At 46.4% G+C, this 17,860-nt stretch overlaps 1 protein-coding gene across 4 annotated transcripts in view; it reads right to left on the reverse strand.

Annotated features, from left to right (window-relative positions):
* ZNF710 (zinc finger protein 710) overlaps nucleotides 1–17,851 on the reverse strand; it is a 65,288-nt gene extending 47,437 nt beyond the window's left edge. Inside the window, exons 1-2 of one of the 4 annotated variants that reach the window (XM_024766462.1) lie at nucleotides 17,600–17,851; nucleotides 16,502–16,593 (exon numbers count right to left, since the gene is read on the reverse strand). In XM_024766462.1, coding sequence (XP_024622230.1) covers nucleotides 16,502–16,575 — 74 coding nt within the window. In that variant the 5' untranslated portion in view covers nucleotides 16,576–16,593; nucleotides 17,600–17,851. Of the gene's footprint in view, nucleotides 1–16,501; nucleotides 16,594–17,085; nucleotides 17,553–17,599 lie in introns of those variants that run through there. The other 3 variants (XM_024766463.1, XM_024766465.1, XM_024766464.1) reach the window with 3 other exon arrangements.
* Nucleotides 17,852–17,860: the final 9 nt, after the last annotated feature.

Consider the following 17,860-nt stretch of genomic DNA (forward strand, 5'->3'; position numbering starts at 1 on the left):
CCAGGAAGATCCCACGTGCCATGGAGCAACTAAGCCCGTGCATCACAACTACTGAAGCCCACATGCCTAGAGACCATGCTCCGCAACGAGAAGCCACCGAAATGAGAAGCACATGCACCGCAACAGAGAGTAGTGCCCGCTAGCTGCAACTAGAGAAAGCCCACATGCAGCAATGAAGATCCAATGTAGCCAAAAATAATTTTTTTAAAAAAATGTTAAAACGGGTCAGGAATGCTGTTTCTTACAGAGTCATTGAATTAGAAGAGTCTAGCCCAGTGTCTGGCCCGGAGCAGGTAGTCAACAAACATTGGTCCTCTTTCTCCTTCCCTTGCTGGGATTGAGGAAACCCATCCTGAAGATCTTATGCAACATTTCAGAAGTCCTTCCTACATTTTCAATTCAGTAACTATGTGTGTTGAGAATACACCTCAGTGGGAAATTTTTACTTGGGGTTATTTCTTGGTGAGTTCTAAGAAACATGGTCAAGCACAGAAAACGTACTTTTATACATTATCTGTAAACAGCTGGTGCAGAGCAGAAATTTTAGTTGAAGTGAGAAGGAATTCAAGCAAAAGTGCTATACTTATTCCTCTGAGGGATTTCTCAACCCTCAGATCAATTTTTCCGAGAGGATTTCCCCACATGGAATAACAGCATAAGCTCCGAGTGCCCTGGCTTATGCCAGAGTGATCTGTCACGTTCTTTCTTTGCTCAGAACCCACTGGTGGCTCCCCCAGGCCTCTGGATGAAGTTCAAGTCTTTGGACACATTCCCAGATTGGCCCCTCCAGCTCCATCTTCTACCATGACACCTCTACACCCTCCCTCCCATCCACACCAAACCACCACTGACTCTTTGAATGTGCCTGTACTTTCTGCCTTTGTATAGTCTAGTCCCCTAATGGAATGCCCCTGCTTCCCTTGTCTGCTGAGACTCAGTGAAACACCACCTCCACCAGTCTTCCCTGCACTCCTCTGCACCTTCACCACGTCCAAAGAGCGAATTTCCTGTGCTCTTGTCTGCATATCCCATATCCCTTCTGGCTGAGGGCCTGCTGGGAACAAAGACCATGCCATTCCCCTTTATATCAGAGTTTAGTAGGTGCTTGGGAAATGTTTGCTGATTGAATGAAGAAATAAAGAAATGACACAGGGAGGTTTATAACAGAAAAGAGTTTTCAGGATGGTGTGGGGTTCTCCCCAACTTCACAGGCCTGTGGTCCACAGGTAACAATGATTACCACGTACCACACAACACAGAGCACACCTATGAAAAGTAGGCACATGAACCCATTTCGCAGGCCACGAAATCAAGGCTTGGCTGGGAAGGCTGGGACTCATCAGGACTAGGAGATGGTGAGCCAGGATGGAAGGCCATGGCTCCTCTGATCCTGAGTCCCACGGCTTGCAGTAAGGTCCTCCCCTTGCCTGTGAGCCCACTTCCATGGCAGTCAATCTTTTAGATCCATCCCTGCCTGTGGGGAGAAGAGCAGCTCTGTGTTTCTGTGATTAACGTACTTTTCGTCCTGCAGAGCCTCCTAAGGCCAAGAAAGGGCCAGGTCAGAAGTTACAGCACACACGGGAGCAAACAATCGACTATATCTCAGGCCACGCAGAGCCGAGACCCTCACTCTTGGACCCAACTCTCCCACACTGCTAAGGGTGGGGGCCACGCCGTCTCTCACAGGACACCAAAGCTGCCCATTTCTTGTGCCTTTGGTGGGTCCAACATCATTAAAAGTGGACCCTGGTTTTCTCCAAATCAATTAGTTAAGAAGCAAGGTGATGACTTTCATTGGAATCTAAGGTTACAGAATGAGGTCTGTAACATTGTGTCTCAAATGGGGGAAGGGGGTAGAGACTGAGGAATGGGGATGGGCCATTCAGGGAAGAGAGGCAGGACCTGGCAGATAAGAGATCTCATCCACCAGACAGATAACAGGGCTAAAATGACAAAGGAGCTAGAAGCCGTGCTGGCCTGTTGAGAGAAAGAAAGAGCATATTAAATTTTAAACAAAGCCCACCCCAGGGGAACCTCCAGCCTCCCTCTCCCAACCCATGCCTCCCATTTTCAGCACACTAGTCATCAAGTTCATAGAAACCGAAATGTCCCTCATCTCTAGGGGCTGGGTTTTGTGTTTTTGTTTTTCTGTAATCCAACGGGCAGCAGCTGGCACACTGTGTCTCTGGGGGATGGTGGGGAGGGAGTTTGGGACTCCCTGAGCCCCTGTGGCCTTCCCACCAGGCCTGAGAAAGGAGGGCAGGCTGGAACCAGCTTCGGCTGGGACAGCACCACCTGGACAGGGGATCGATGGGGGGCTGGGAACCAGAGCAGAGCGGGTGCAGGGAAAGAGCAGGAAGTGAAAGGTCCAGATGGTAGGCAGCAGCCTAGGTGTCACTAGGAGCCAAGAGGAAAGAAGGAACTAAGAAGTAGGGAAGGTCCTCAGAGGCCTCATCAACCAGCGTAAATAATGTGCTGGTATGGAGGAGGAAGAGAGCAGAAAAGGAGGAAGAGGGAGCTAGGAGCTGGAAAGGAAGGCCCAATTTAGCCCAAGCAAATGTTACTTCCTCAGTAATTCCGTCAAACCTCCCTCCCCCGCCAGCCCCCCACCTCCGCAAAGTGATGGTTGGGAATTGGGCTGCAAGGGCTGAAGGCCTGGGCAGAGACACTCCCCTGGGCAGGACCCGCGGGACAGTGTCTGAAGCCTGCACAGGAAATCTCCATGCCACCCCGACAAACACCAACCAATCTCAGTCTATGGAGTTAGGGCAGGATGTTTATTTTATAAGCATCTTCTTCAAAGAAAGATCAGCCTAAGCTCCCTGAGAGAGTCTGGAATCCTCAAAGCCAGCACTGCCCCAGGCACCCTAAGGATGGGCCCCCTGGCGTTTCCCTGGGGAGCCACAGGCCTGCGCAGGTGCCTGCAGAGGAGACAAGAAAGGCCTCCAGCCTCAGTGCTCGAGGCCCACTGCAAACAAAGGGACAAGGATGGGAGGTTCTCCTACATAGGTCAGCTGTGCCCCGGGTCTCTCAGGCCTTTCCCAGGCCGGTGCCTCTTAACCAACATGAGTGAAACAGTTGAAAAGCGGTGTCTTAAAAACACATAATCAGCTTTTAAAAGAATAAGACTTAGTATTCACCTAAAAGGAATCAAAAATACTACACGACATTTCTGGAGGCCAATTTAACCATCTATATCCAGAGCATTTAGAATGTGTCCTTGGCCCAGTGGATTCCCTGCTAGAAATATATCCCAAGGATATAATCAAAAAATACCCAAGGATGTTCACCACAGCATTCTCTATAAGAGAGAAGAGGAAAAAACCTAAATTTAGGGGACTGCTTAAATATGTGGAAGGGTATATCATATACTGAAATATTAATAATTATAGGTGGTTTTAATTTTCTTCTTTTTGCTTGTTTCTATTTCCTAAATTTTCTGCAACAATCATAAATCTCTCTGTAACAAGAAAAAAAAATCAATAAAAGCTATTTTCTAAAAAACAAAAGGAACAGATCCAAGAGACTGTGCATTCGTTGGACATTCAAATCTGAACTGGATTTGAACAAAACAAAACTGGACAGAGACACTTAAAACCACCTAAGAATATTTTCAAGGACTAAGAGGTGGTTTCCAGTGAAGGGAAATTAAAATCCTCCAGAAGGCCTGAGTGAGTGCAGGAAGGGTGAGTCAGGAGCAGGGAGCCAAATCCCCAGAAGAGTCAGGACCCAACATTTCTGTCCTTAGAGTAACTGCCATGGTGGGGGAGGGGCTGGGGTAGAGGGCGGGGATGAGAACAGGCAGAGGGGCCGGAGGTGTGAAAAAACAAATGTTACTTTTGTCCCTGATCAAGGAAAGGACAATGGCCATCTCTTTAGACAGTGAATTCAAGCTGAGTGAGATTTGTTCATCTACCTGGCAACAGGGAATGAATTTTTACAACCAAGGTATAGAAGCCCCCAAACAGAGGTGTGGAAGAGAAATTCTGACAAGCTCTGTAACTGAAGCAAAAGAACTTAGTTGATGTTACATAGAAATTTTTCCAGATAATGAGCTAGAACACAAGAAGATAACGGAGTGGAACGCTCAGGAGGGCGTTAAGAGTACCAGGTGTAGCATTAACAGAAGGTGGCCTTTGCGTAAGATGACCTAGAGCCCAAGGAAGGAAAAATCCCACAGGACGTGGACTTAATTATTCAAGCATCAGGAAAACCTGAGGAGCAATGGGAGATGTCTAAATTTCTCCAGTCCTCTTTCTGATCAAAAGCTTTAAAATCTATCTCAGAGATCAAAATTCATCCATTTGGGAAACGTTTATGTGGTGCCTCCTATCCATGCACGCATTCAGCAAACAGCCAGGTGCAAACTTGCCGTGGGTGCCACTCTGTGATGTTCAAAGCACTTCCACTTCCACTGGCCTAACAAACAAAAACGGACAGCATGGGTCACTAGCATGCATCCCTCATAAAGATGCCAAGTAGCACAGTGACAGGGTGCTGGACATGCCAGCTCAGGCCCACGGATCCTGAAGACTTCCCACCCCCATGAGCATTCCTCAGCCCCAGTGGACCTTGACTCTCTCTTAAGAAATGATGACTCCAACTTGGAAAATAAATATGACACCACACATGAGGACAGCCGGTGCTGGATGATTCTGTGTCTCTTAAAGACATCAAATTCTTCCCCCAGGTGAAGCTGTATCCTATAAATTACAGCCTCGCATTATGTATGGCCAACACCTTTAGCTTTGTTCTCCGTGGAGAATTTCTCTTCTGCAAAGAGGAAGCAGTCAATACCCTACTTTGAAAACAGCACAGGTGTTTCTGTGAGACAAAAACCAAAACAAAAATCAAAAAAACACCTCTTCCTCCCTTTAATTAAAGGGATTGCACCTGTGTATAGAAAGATAGAAAAAGTTGTTCTTCCAGAATCTTCCATGTACTAAGTACTTTCAGCCCTGAAAACGTCCCCACTGTAAAACAAAGTGAAGGCACCACCTTACGGTACCAGCAAGTGCTCCCTTGGCACCTGGCAGCAGCTGGTACCTACCTGAGGCCAGTTCATAACGACAGTAATAAAAGTTCCCTTGAAATAGTGTTAAGCTTCAGACACTGATGAAAGCTGGGAACTTCAAAGATAGGACTGCAAAGCCCATCCCTAATACTCCTCATTGTGTCTGATGCGGAGGGCTGGGTTCTGGGCTGGCTCCACCACCTACTGCCTGAGCTTTGCCCGGTAGGACTTGTGAGCCTGCCAGCCAGCTGGAGGAGGCAGGATGGAACTTTGCACTCACTCCCACAGGGGGTCGGGGGGTTGTCCAGGCCATGGTGCACAGCCATTGGTCCTTGACCTATGAGAAGTCGGTTAAAAATAAAGGAAGGAAACAAGAAAATTCTGATCTACAGACATGAGCCCAATGATTCTGGAGTGAGAACTGGATTCAGTGCCAGGTTCCAAGGCTCTCTCCATGAACCTGGGCAAGTCATTGCAGACTTCCGGGCTTCAGTTTCTTGGTCAATAAAAATGGTAACCTCCCTAGGGGCTGCTGAGGGGAGTAACTAAAATACCCTATATGAAAATGCAGAACAAAGGTGTGATCCCTATTCCCTTCCTCCCTCCTTCCCACCCTCCCTTCTTTCCACCCTAACCTCCTTTAAAAAAATTTTTTTTTTAATTAGGTACTATAGGGAATTTCCTGGCAGTCCAGTGATTAGGACTCCGTGCTTCCACTGCAGGGGGCACGGGTTCTATCGCTGGTCAGGGAACTAAGATCTCGCAAGACACGCAGTATGGCCAAAAATAAATAAATAAATTAGGTAGTATATGCACAAAGTACAAAATTCAAAATGTAGAAAAAGGAACACAGTGAAAAGTCAGCATCTGCTGTGGGAAACCACTATTACCAGTCTCCTAGGTATCCTTGCAGAATGCTGCATAGCCAGGCATTCTGTCTCTTCCTTTCTTACTTCAGAAAATAGCTCAGCAACCACATTGATACATAGGGAGCTTTTACATTCTTTTGTACAGCTGCACAGAGTTGCACTGCATGGTTATAGGATAATTTATTTACCAGTTCTCTAGTGATGGACATTAAGGTTGTTCCCCCCACCCCTTTTTCGCTTTTATAAGCAATGACGCAATGAACTATCTTGAAAAATGCATCATTTCACATGTATGCTCATATCTGTGAGAGGAATTCCCAGAAGTGGAGTTGCTTGTGCACTTTTAATAAATATTGTCGGGCTTCCCTGGTGGCATAGTGGTTAAAAATCCGCCTGCCAATGCAGGGGACACGGGTTTGAGCCCTGGTCTGGGAAGATCCCACATGCTGCTGAGCAACTAAGCCCGTACGCCACAACTACTGAGCCTGCGCTCTAGAGCCCGTGAGCCACAACTATGGAGCCTGCATGCCTAGAGCCCACGCTCCGCAACAAGAGAAGCCACCACAATGAGAGGCCCGCACACCACAACGAAGAGTAGCCCCCCGCTCACCGCAACTAGAGAAAGCCCGTGTACAGCAGCAAAGACCCAATGAAGCCAAAAATGAATAAAATAAATTTATTAAATAAATAAATATTGTCAAAACCCTCTTTATACAGGTTGTACCAACTTACACTCTTTCAACAGTTACAAGAGCATCTATTCCCACTGTCACTTCTCCATAGCAGAGTTAACACTTCTCTTATTACTAGTGGGGCTGAACATCTTATATGGTTAAGAACCACTTGTATTTCCTTTTCTGTGACTGGTTCTTAGCCCATTTTAAAAATTGGGTTGATAGTCTTTTTCTTGTTGATTTTCTCTTTTTAGATATTATGGAAATTAGCCCTATCTCTGATATATGTTGCAAAAATGTTTTCCCAGTTTTGAGAAGTGGAAGACTCTTTTGACTGTTTATAATGATTTTGCCTCACAGAAATTTTTTACTTGTGTAGGGTCAGATATATTAATCTTTTCTTCTATGGATTCTGGGTTTTAAGTCAAAGTTAAAAAGTATTTTCCCTGAGTTCATTTTTTACATTTAACATCTTTAATCCATCTGAAATTTATTTTGTTATAAAGTGTTCTTTTTTTAGACAGCCATCAGGTTGTCTCAAGTCACAAATTTTAAAATGCCACCTTTCTAAAATGTCACCTTTCATATTAATTTATCATTGAGTCCCTTTTCTTTCTTCTCTTCCAAATCATGCCCCTTTATCTCAGAATCACGCTTTTTCTCTCCAAGGCCCTCCCATCCCTTCATTCCATTTGTGAGCCAAGAGTTGATCCATGTTATCATGACTGACAGTCACACAAATTATGTTGAATCTCAGTATCTTAGAGCAAGTAGAGATCTCAGAAGCGTCCCTTCATTTTATAGCTAAGGTCACTCAGATCCAAAGAGGTAAACTGGACCTGTCCAAGATCACAGGGTAGCTTAGTGCTTGTGATTTTTTTTATTACTATTCAAGAAGAACAGAAATATTGATTTTGCCATAAATTCCATTCAATCAATAGATATCTATTAAGCAACTACTCTGCCCAACAGTGAACAGGCACTGGGGCTCCAGAAATAAATGACACAGCTCTGACCTTTTAAGAAGTTCTAAAAAAAAAAAACAGAAGTTCTGAGTCCAGTGTGGGGTCTGAACACACACATCCACAGACTAATAGATAAGGTGAAAATGGCCAATGAATGTAGAAGGACTGGTTAATTTTGCAAGGGATGGCATGGAGAAGGCTCAGAAGATGCATAGTTTTCAGTTGGGCCTGACATGACTAGGACTTTGTCCAAATATGGAGAGAAGGCATTTGGCAATAAGGGAACAATGGGACAAAGTGGGGGGGTCTGGTGGTATATTGTCAGGAAGGAAGTACTCTGGCTTAGTGTTAGCTCTGGGCAGAGTTTTAAATGAAAAGGCTCCTCTGAGAATCTGTGGGTCATTAGCCAGCCCTCAAGTGGGTTTGGGCTCTGGTCCTCAAAACTGCAAGCTAAGAATTATAAATAAATGACCCATCTGTAGGGTCTTAAGGTGTCTGGCAGAAGGCAACACATATTCTCCCTGGAAGAATGTACTCTCATCCCATACATTAAAGAATTCTCACAGATAGAATTCTAACAAATATAAGCTCACAATAGAAAATCACAGAAAGAAATAAGCCCTCATGAGTGGGAGGGAGCAGAATCATCAAACAACAGAACTACACCTGTAAATACTTCAGATACTAGAATTATTGGATACAAAAAAAAAAAAAAAAAAAGGATGTTTAATATGATTAAGGAAATGAGGAGTTAAAACCCCAGGTAAAGGGCTTCCCTGGTGGCGCAATGGTTGAGAGTCTGCCTGCCGATGCAGGGGACGCGGGTTCGTGCCCCGGTCCGGGAAGATCCCACATGCCGTGGAGCGGCTGGGCCCGTGAGCCATGGCCACTGAGCCTGCGCGTCCAGAGCCTGTGCTCCGCAACGGGAGAGGCTGCGGCAGTGAGAGGCCCACGTACTGCAAAAAAAAAAAACAAACAAAAAAACAAACCCAGGTAAAGAGTAAGAGATTACTGGGCTTCCCTGGTGGCACAGTGGTTAAGAATCTGCCTGCCAAAGCAGGGGACACGTGTTCAAGCCCTGGTCCAGGAAGATGCCACATGCCACGGAGCAACTAAGCCCGTGTGCCACAACTACTGAGCCTGCACTCTAGAGCCCGTGAGCCACAGCTACTAAGCCCACGTGGCACAACTACTGAAGCCCACACGCCTAGAGCCCGTGCTCTGCAGCAAGAGAAGCCGCCACAATGAGAAGCCCACGCACTGCAATGAAGAGTAGCCCCCACTCGCCACAACTAAAGAAAGCCTGCATGCAGGAACAAAGACCCAATGCAGCCAAAAATTAAATAAATAATTAAAAAAAAAAAAGAGTAAGAGTTTTTTTTGTTTTGTTTTGTTTTTTTGCGGTACGCGGGCCTCTCACTGTTGTGGCCTCTCCCGTGGCGGAGCACAGGCTCCAGATGCGCAGGCTCAGCAGCCATGGCTCACGGGCCCAGCCGCTCCGCGGCATGTGGGATCTTCCCGGACCGGGACACGAACTCGTGTCCCCTGCATCGGCAGGCAGACTCTCAACCACTGCGCCACCAGGGAAGCCCAAGAGATTATTTTTAAAAAGTCACACATATTTGAAAAATGATAAAATAGAAACATGATGCTCATCCAGATTAAAAACTTAAAGAATGAACATCAAAGAAAATAACTACAGTGGATTAAAACACATAAAGTATATTAAAATCTCTGAGTTGGACTTCCCTGGTTGCACAGTGCTTAAGAATCCGCCTGCCGATGCAGGGGACATGGGTTTGATCGCTGGTCCGGGAAGATCCCACATGCTGCGGAGCAACTAAGCCTGTGCGCCACAACTACAGAGCCTGCGCTCTAGAGCCCACAAGCCACAACTACTGAGCCCGCATGCCACAACTACTGAAGCCTGTGCACCCAGAGCCCGTGCTCCTCAACAAGAGAAGCCATCACAGTTAGAAGCCTGCACACTGCAACGAAGAGCAGCCCCTACTCATCACAACTAGAGAAAGCCTGCAGGCAGCAATGAAGACCCAGTGCAGCCAAATAAATAAATAAAATCATTTTTTAAAAAAATCTCTGAGTTAATAGTGATATTAAAAATATCTCAGTGGGGCTTCCCTGGTGGTGCAGTAGTTGAGAGTCCACCTGCTGATGCAGGGGACACAGGTTCATGCCCCGGTCTGGAAAGATCCCACATGCCGCAGAGCGGCTTGGCCCGTGAGCCATGGCCGCTGAGCCTGTGCATCCGGAGCCTGTGCTCTGCAACGGAAGAGGCCACAACAGTGAGAGGCCCGCGTACTACAAAAAAAAAAAAAATCTCAGTGGAAGGGCTGAAGAGAAAATTAGAGATAAGTGAAGAGAGAATTAATGAGCTGGAAGACAAATAAGAAATTACCCAGAAAACACTATAAAAAACCAAAAGATTGAAAATGAAAAAGAAGTTAAGAGAGGGGCGCGTGGGATGAATTGGGAGATTGGGATTGACATATATACACTACCATATATAAAACAGATAACTAATGAGAACCTACTGTATAGCACAGGGGACTCTACTCAGTGCTCTGTGGTGACCTAAATGGGAAGGAAATCTAAAAAAGAGTGGATTTATGTATATGTATAACTGATTCACTTTGCTGTACAGCAGAAACTAACATTATAAAGCAACTATACTCCAATAAAAATTAAAAAAAAAAAGAAGTTAAGATGTCAAGGAGATGTAAAGGATAGAATAAGATCTAACATATATCTAATTGGAGTTCCCAAGGAGAAACCAGAGAGAGAATGATAGAGAGATAAAAGTCAAAGAGATAAAGCATGAAAATTTTCTAGAACTGATCAAAGTCACTAATCTTTGGTTTCAGGAAGTCTAACGAATCCTTAGACAAATAAAATCCACTCCTAAATGCATTAAACTGCAAAACACACACACACATGCACACGTGTGTGAACACACACCACCACCACCACCACCACCACAACAAAACAACAACCAGAGAGAAGAAATTACCTAAGATCAATAACTGGGCTACTACCTTCTCAATATCAATAAGGAAAGCCGGAAGATAGTAGAATACCATCTTTCAATACTAAGACAAAATAACTGTCAAGCTAATGTTTTATACCCAGTAAAACAATCTCTTAACAATAAATATGAAATAAAATTTTAGCCAAACAGGAACTGAAAGTTTATGATTAAAACACCTCCACCACATGATGTTCTGATTCCAGAAGGAAAGCCTGAGATGCAGGGAGAAATATGGGTAAACAAAATGGTAACTATGTGGAAAATCAAAAGTTAACCAACCTTTCATTGCACTGCATTACTTGAAAAAAGATAAGGATACCAACTAACTTTAAACCTTATGCAGTCTGCATGCATCAAAAGGACAGAAATAGAGTATGTAAGTTCCAAAGCAGTAAAGAGAAAAAAAGAGTAGAGAAAAAAAAAAAAACAGAGAGGAAAGAATCAGAAAAAGAAGAAACAGAAAACACAAACTAAGATGGTAGGAAGATATCCATATATACCCAAAACTATAACTAGTGTAATCCCAGCACTAGGTTGTTCACAGGAGACATGAGGGCAGGGATACAGGCCAGAGAGTCCTCACTGTGCAGGGTGAAGCCATAGACATGGACGGGAAGCAAGTAGCAAAGAACCGTGGCTGAGGCACCAAAGCATAGCCAGGAGAGGAAGGAGTGGCAGAAAAAGCAGGATTAGAGAGGCAGGAGCAGGACCCAGAACCCACGACAGGCAAGAGTATCACAACAGTACAGCTACAGAGAAGCCAGGTAAGTAGAGGCTACCAGATGTGATCAGGAGGTGGCTGGGAACCTCTGGGAGTGGAGTGGGGGTGAACCTGATGCTTCAGAGCTGGAGAGGAGAGGGGGAGAGAGGAAGTAGGGATGGAAATTGTGGCCTCTTCTTTGTGAAGTCCCAGGGTGAAGAGAAGTGAAATGGGAGGGGGGCAGGGGAGAGGCAGGGCCAAAGGAGAGGGAGACAGGTGTGTCAGTAGCTGTAGCGGGGAACTGGGGCACAGGAGGATGTCCAGTGCTCAGTCGTAGGCAGGCAGCCTGGGCAGGACATGGGAACAAGGGTTGATGGTGGGCATGAGGCCCAGGTGAGCAGGCAGAGGTATCCCAGCTTGGGGCAGGGGTGGGCAGGGTTGCTTCAAGTAGGGCTGTGCCGTGGGGGGCCTGGAAGGATTCAGAATTTCAGAGGTGACCTGCTTCCAGGTAATGGCGAGTCCACAGTGGTTCTGTGGCTAGCAAATGGATGGGAGGTTGAGACTGTGGGCCTAGGGACCCCAGGATTGGACATCACAGGGTGGGGTTAACCAACCAGCACCGCCAGCCTCCAAAGGGTCCCTAATTCTTACTGAGAGGCCTGCTCAGGCGTGGTCCTTGTGAAGACATTCTGGCGTGGCGCATAAAGCAACCATTAAAGTTTGTACAATTTTTTTTTCCAAAACCATGCAGGACAACCTTCCTGATCCAGAAGACAAACAACACATAACCAAGAGTCATCACAGAAGTTCTAGTCTCCCATGTAAATCTGCAAGGTGGACATTCCTGCTTCCTGTAGTGATCATTCTTACCTGATTTTGATTCTCTGTTTATTATACCCTGGGGGGCAGCGAAGGAAGAAAGGGAAGGCAGTTGGGCCACAATGTGATCCCTTATTCTCAACTTCCAACTGCACTGAAAATCCTCACATTTCCAACAGTTCTCTCGGTACTCCCAAAATATACACATGATAGAGCATATGTATTTAATATCAGAAACTCCTTTCTGATGATGGTTGTAGAAGACAGAACCAAAACCCCTCTAGAGATCAACCCACTTTTAATAGTCTCTTTACTCCATTTACAAATATATAGATGATAAAGATAATACATACTGGTAAATATTCAAATGGCACAGAAATGAGTACGAGAGATGACAAAAGTCCTCTATACTTGGGGTAAGGCACTAGGGGTGGCAGAAGGGTCAGGTCTGTGAGCTACATATATTAATTAGTAGGTAATAAAAGCCAGTTATTTTACCTTTTGAAGCTGTTGATTCGACATACATTTGGCCCTGCTTTGACCTCTAACATCCTTTAATCCCCCCCTTTCAGAATCTACCCCAATTTCCTGAGACCACCTCACCCCCCCCTTATTTGACTGTGTTCAAGCACCTTTTATCCGATTCTAGAATTCTTAATTTACCTTGCAGTACTGCAGCAGTCTTGTTTTCTAAATTTTTTTTTTTTTTTTGCAAACAATCATGAGTTGGGCCCAATAGCAACACAGGCTCTCACGGGCTAGCCTGGCAACCCTGTGCTATTTGTAACACATTTCCTTGGGAAAATCCTTTCAGTTTTACATACAAACTACTGGGAGATGCTTACTTGTAAAGTGGGGGCCTCTATAATCTCAATTTTTGTTCTACCAAAAAGAGCTCTCCCTTAGCCCCACCTGCCCTGTTACTAAGGTAGGCTTTGCTAGCAGGGACTCTGGGGCCTGACTGCCTGCGTGCCAATCCTGGTTCTGAAACTTACTAGGTGTGTGAACTCCGGAAAAGTATTCAACCTAAACAAGCTAATATATGGAAAGTGCCTGCAGTAAACACTGCATAATAAAAGAGCTGGGAGAGATTAGTCAAGAAAGCCCTTTGCCCCTAGTTCTGGGAGGCCGCAGACCCCTTTGAGGCTGGTGAAAGCTACAGGTCCTCTTCCTAGAAAAGTGCACACAAATGTAACCCTCTGCACAGTTGCAGGTGTAGCTGAAGCCCCTCCACAGCTGCAAGGGTCAAGGAGCCCTGGTTCCGGCGCTCTGGTTCTCTTTACGGTGATGTGAGGATCTCAGGGGCAGAATACCATGGTAATTCCTGAAGTATTATGTTCATATGCATGGAACTGTCAAGCAGGTTCCTCCTGCCCTCAGTTTAGGCTCCACTTTTGGCAGAAATGTTACACCTTTCTTCCTCAAAGCCCCTGTGACCCTTGCCAATTTTCCTCTCGCTTCAGGTCATCTCTGGGTCACCTTAAGACAATCTCTCTGTGCCACAAAGCTCCACATGCTTTTTGCTAATTATTCTCATCCTTCCCCAAAGGATGGTCTGGCCCCTCTTTAGTGCTTACTGAAGTCAGACCAGAGCATGGACTAGTAGTATATGCTGGCCCCCACCAGCGGGAGGCGCCGTACAGGTGGATGCTGTGTAAGCCCAGGTCCTTTCCCTCAGTAAAGCTTGGAGACAGCACACACCAGCAAAAGCCAAAGATCTGAGAAGCCAGAAGGAACTTGTGGGATGATCTAATTCCCTCGTTATTACTCTTCCAAGTCATTCCAAGTTGGGTGACTTGCCTGAGTCACCCAACTCATTCGCAGCAAAGCTGTGAACCTCCCAGTTCGGTACTTTGATTCCATCAGTATTTCTTAGACTTTACCACGCACGGGAATCTTGTTAAGAGGCAGATTCAGCAGGTCTGGGGTAGGCCCGAGATCTTGCATTTTCTAACAAGCTCTCAGGTGATGCTGATGCTGCTGGTGCATGGACCACATACAGAGTAGCAAGAGTTTACATCAAGGCTAATGGACTATCCCACCTGGTTAAAGCCTTTTCACCCACCCTTTGCGTGGCTGTTTAAATGCCCTTTCTTCCGGAAAGCCTCCCTTCCCCCATCCTCCCTGATTATCAGCTCCCATGGTCTCTGTACTTTTTCCTTTGAAGCATTTATAGCAACTGTAACTAAAGAGTATTTGTTTAATGTCTGTCTCCCAGGGAGACTGCAAGCTCCACGAGGACCGGACCAGCAGACTGTTGATAAAAGGGCAGCTGTTGTGGGCTGGAGCAGCCTGGACCAGCATCCTTGGAGGAGGAAGGGAAGGCTTGTACTGGTGGGAAACACCTTCTAGAGGCCTCATGGCCAAGGGTGACACTTCTGCCTTTAAAATTCCCACCAGTTTCAAATACATGCCGACTAAAATGTAACTTGAAAAGCAACCTTTAAAAAACAAAAAGTCTCCTAAATCTTTATCAAAGATGTACTGAACAAATATATGTGGTAAATAAAAATAAATTTGAATAGTGGGATAAATTTTTTTTTAAAAGTCTTTATCAAGTGCAAAACAGTCCCAATTTGGTACTAGCCACTCTGCCTGGGGAATAATTAGGTCCCCAGTAAATATTCCCTTACAGTCCTCAGACACTGTGAGGGCCTTGGCAAAAGAAGCAGAGGGCCTGCTCCCTGACCAGCCTCATTCTGTTGCAGACCAACAATTTCTTTTCCAATTTTTCTGCTGCCATCCTTTCTAGCAACCCCAAAGCTCTGAATGCCCAGCTCCTTGGAGTGGGCAGAGATATCTGAACTCATCATCATTCTAGGGTGGCCAAGTTTGAAGTCAGTCCTCCTGGGTTCAGACACCAGCAGTTCTGTGCCCTTGTATGTAACTAATTTCTCTGTGCTCCAGTTTCCCAATCTGCCAGATGGGAATAACAATGCAGTAACTAGCACCTGTGAGGACTAAGGGAGATGATACACATAAATCACTTACACAAGCCTGGCCCAAGATCTACGATTATTATTATCCTCCCCATATCCGGTCCAATTCAAGATCTCTCTATTGTTTCACACAAGTCTCCACCCAGTGGCTCCACCTCATTCAAAATTTACTCTTCCCAGCCCCTCCTGCCTTACCTGTCTGGAGCTTGTTCGAAGCAATGACTCACTGCAAAACTCTGCAGCTCCCATCAATCACCTCCCTGTCTCTGCCTCTGTGTGTCATTTGTGGGTCCCTGCTGGGAGGGAAATCTCTTTCCTCATGTCCAGTACCTTTATTCAACAAGTATTTATCGAGGGCCCACTATGTGCCATGTCCTGTTCTAGGCACAAGGGCTTAGCAATGAACAAAGAAAGAGCTCTATCCTCATGAACTGAAAGTAGTAAGAGATCTAACCCACGAATAGAGATCAGTTCGGGTCTCTGGCCCTTCCTTACGTCCCCATTCTTTTCCCTGACCAAGCCTAAATAAATCACACACAAGTACAAAGCATGAAGAAAACATTCCAGATCAAAAAATGCAAAAAAAAAAAAAAAATGCTCAGTGTGACTTGGGCACATCCCGATAACTAAACTGCTGCCCCGTTAAACTGGTAGACGTTGAAGAAGTACGCATTGTAACAGCCAGAAACACCCGGTTTCCCCAAGCAGTCACACCAGCCGTCAAGTCCTCCAGGACAGTATGTGTAACACAACTAGAAAATAAGGTCCTTCATTTACTTATCTCATGAGGGTAGGATAAGCCCATGTTTTCATGTTCTCACAGCCGCATTCTTCAGATGAAGCCTGACTCGTGTTCCCCAGCAGGAATACAGGCAGCAGCCTTGTGTTAACAGCACGGGAAATGGACTCTGAAAGCCCAGGTTTCAGTGCTGGCTCTGTCGCTTACTGTGTGATTTCAGGCATGGAGCTTTTCTCATGCCTCACTTTCTTCAGACAACCTCTAAGGTCCTCTTCCAGTTTTGCAGTCTAAGGGCTGGGATCAACCACCATTAACATGAGACACAGCAGATTCACAGATTCCTTAATTCAACAAAATGAGCCCCTGCCCTCAGATCCAAGGGGTGAGCAAGCCGATGAGGAGCCTGTGGACAGCATCCTGAGATGCACCCAACTACTCCTTTACTTATTTACTCCCTTCTAACTTCAAACCTGAGCTTTCCAAGTACAACTCTGATAGAAATATCCCTGGGCCACAAGGCAAACCCAAAACAGAAGGCATGCAAAATCTCCGGTGGGCCCATTAGTCTCCCTTCCTCCAACTCAAAAAACCATTCCAGACCATGTCCATCTCCTTGTCTCTAGACAGGGAGCCTAAAATTAGTCTCCCTGGTAGAAAATGCCTCGTTAGAGCGGAAGTGACCCAAGTGTAGAACAAATGGCCTGCTGGCCACACACACCACAGGACAAGGACTCACCCGGGAATCCGCTCTGAGAAGAAGAGTGAACCTCTGCTCCCACTGCAACTCACTGCATCTGCCTCCATGGGCATACAGGCAACCAGGTGAGCCTGGAGGAAAGAAAAATGTGACCCAAATGGCCAACTCCCCCTACCCTAAAGAAAGCAGCCCTACCCCCACTGCCCTCATGCAAGAAAGCCGGGTCCTGCAGGTTAGTGGAGCACTAGTGCGGCTAGAACTACAGGTGACCAATTAGAGGTCCTGTTCCCAGACTGGCAGGTGCCTGGCACAGAGCAACGCGAGGTTCGAGGGCCAGCTGACAAAACCACCATAAGAGCTCTAGAAAATAACATTCGCTTTAAAACAAACGAGAAAGGGACAGCCATACTAAGTCTCAAAAATCAAAACCAGACAGGCCCATGGCTTTGATCACAAACACTAAGAATACATTTTCTAAAACCTAAAGACAATTAGGGGTGGTTTACTTCCCCTCCCCCACCTGGCCCGGCGGGTCCTTTGAAGGCCCCTGGTGAGGGCAAAACAGGGATGCAGGCTCCAGGCCCTCTACTTGGCAGAAATGAACTTTGACTGTTTTTACTTACACTTGTACAAAGGCAGGACTGAAAGAGCAGCTTCAAAGTTGGCTGGGTGACCCCCAAGGTTCAAAGTCCCTCTCCGCACACCTATGTGGGAATCTTGTGAGTTTCCCAGGCGCCCACCGGAACTGGTTATGTCCCCTCCAGGTCTACACCTGCTGGGAGTTTCCATTTTGCACAGAAATAAAGGCGCTCTGGGTGCCCTTAGCAGTTAGGGCGCTCGGTCCGCTGCTCTAGGGTGGGCCACGAGGACAGTCCCTCATTGGACCGCTCAGGCTGGGAAGGGCCAGCACCTCGTAGTGACCCCTGTAAAGACGCACCGGGCTGCGGCTACGCCTTGCCCGAACCATCGCAGAGCTCAGAGATACATTAATGATCGTTTCGGGTTAGTTAAAACCTACGCAAGCACCTCCCTGGCCTCTTAAATCTTCCCAAACTACTGCTCAGACTGGAGGGAAGCAGTTGCAGCCACCATAAAAGTCATCTTAAAAGGCAAGTTGGAAAAAAAACCGATACGCACTAGTTAGCAAGTCCGCGGTCAGGGGGGCGGTGGCACGAGGGCCGGATCTGTGGGGCTCTGCACGCTGGCGGGGGCTGTCCTGTTGGTCCCCGAGTCCCCGCGCCCACCTGGCAGCCTCGGGGCCACTAATCTGACGCCGGCGATCACACCCCACAGCTCTGTCCAATTAGGAAAATGACCGCGAGGAGACGGAGAGAGTGGGCGACAAGGAAGGGGAACTGAGACTGAGGAGGCTAAGGACAGGCCGTGGAGACCCAGGAG

The sequence above is a fragment of the Neophocaena asiaeorientalis genome, unplaced genomic scaffold (genome assembly GCF_003031525.2).
Source record: "Neophocaena asiaeorientalis asiaeorientalis breed wild unplaced genomic scaffold, Neophocaena_asiaeorientalis_V1.1 scaffold346, whole genome shotgun sequence".
In the NCBI taxonomy this organism is placed as follows: domain Eukaryota; kingdom Metazoa; phylum Chordata; class Mammalia; order Artiodactyla; family Phocoenidae; genus Neophocaena; species Neophocaena asiaeorientalis.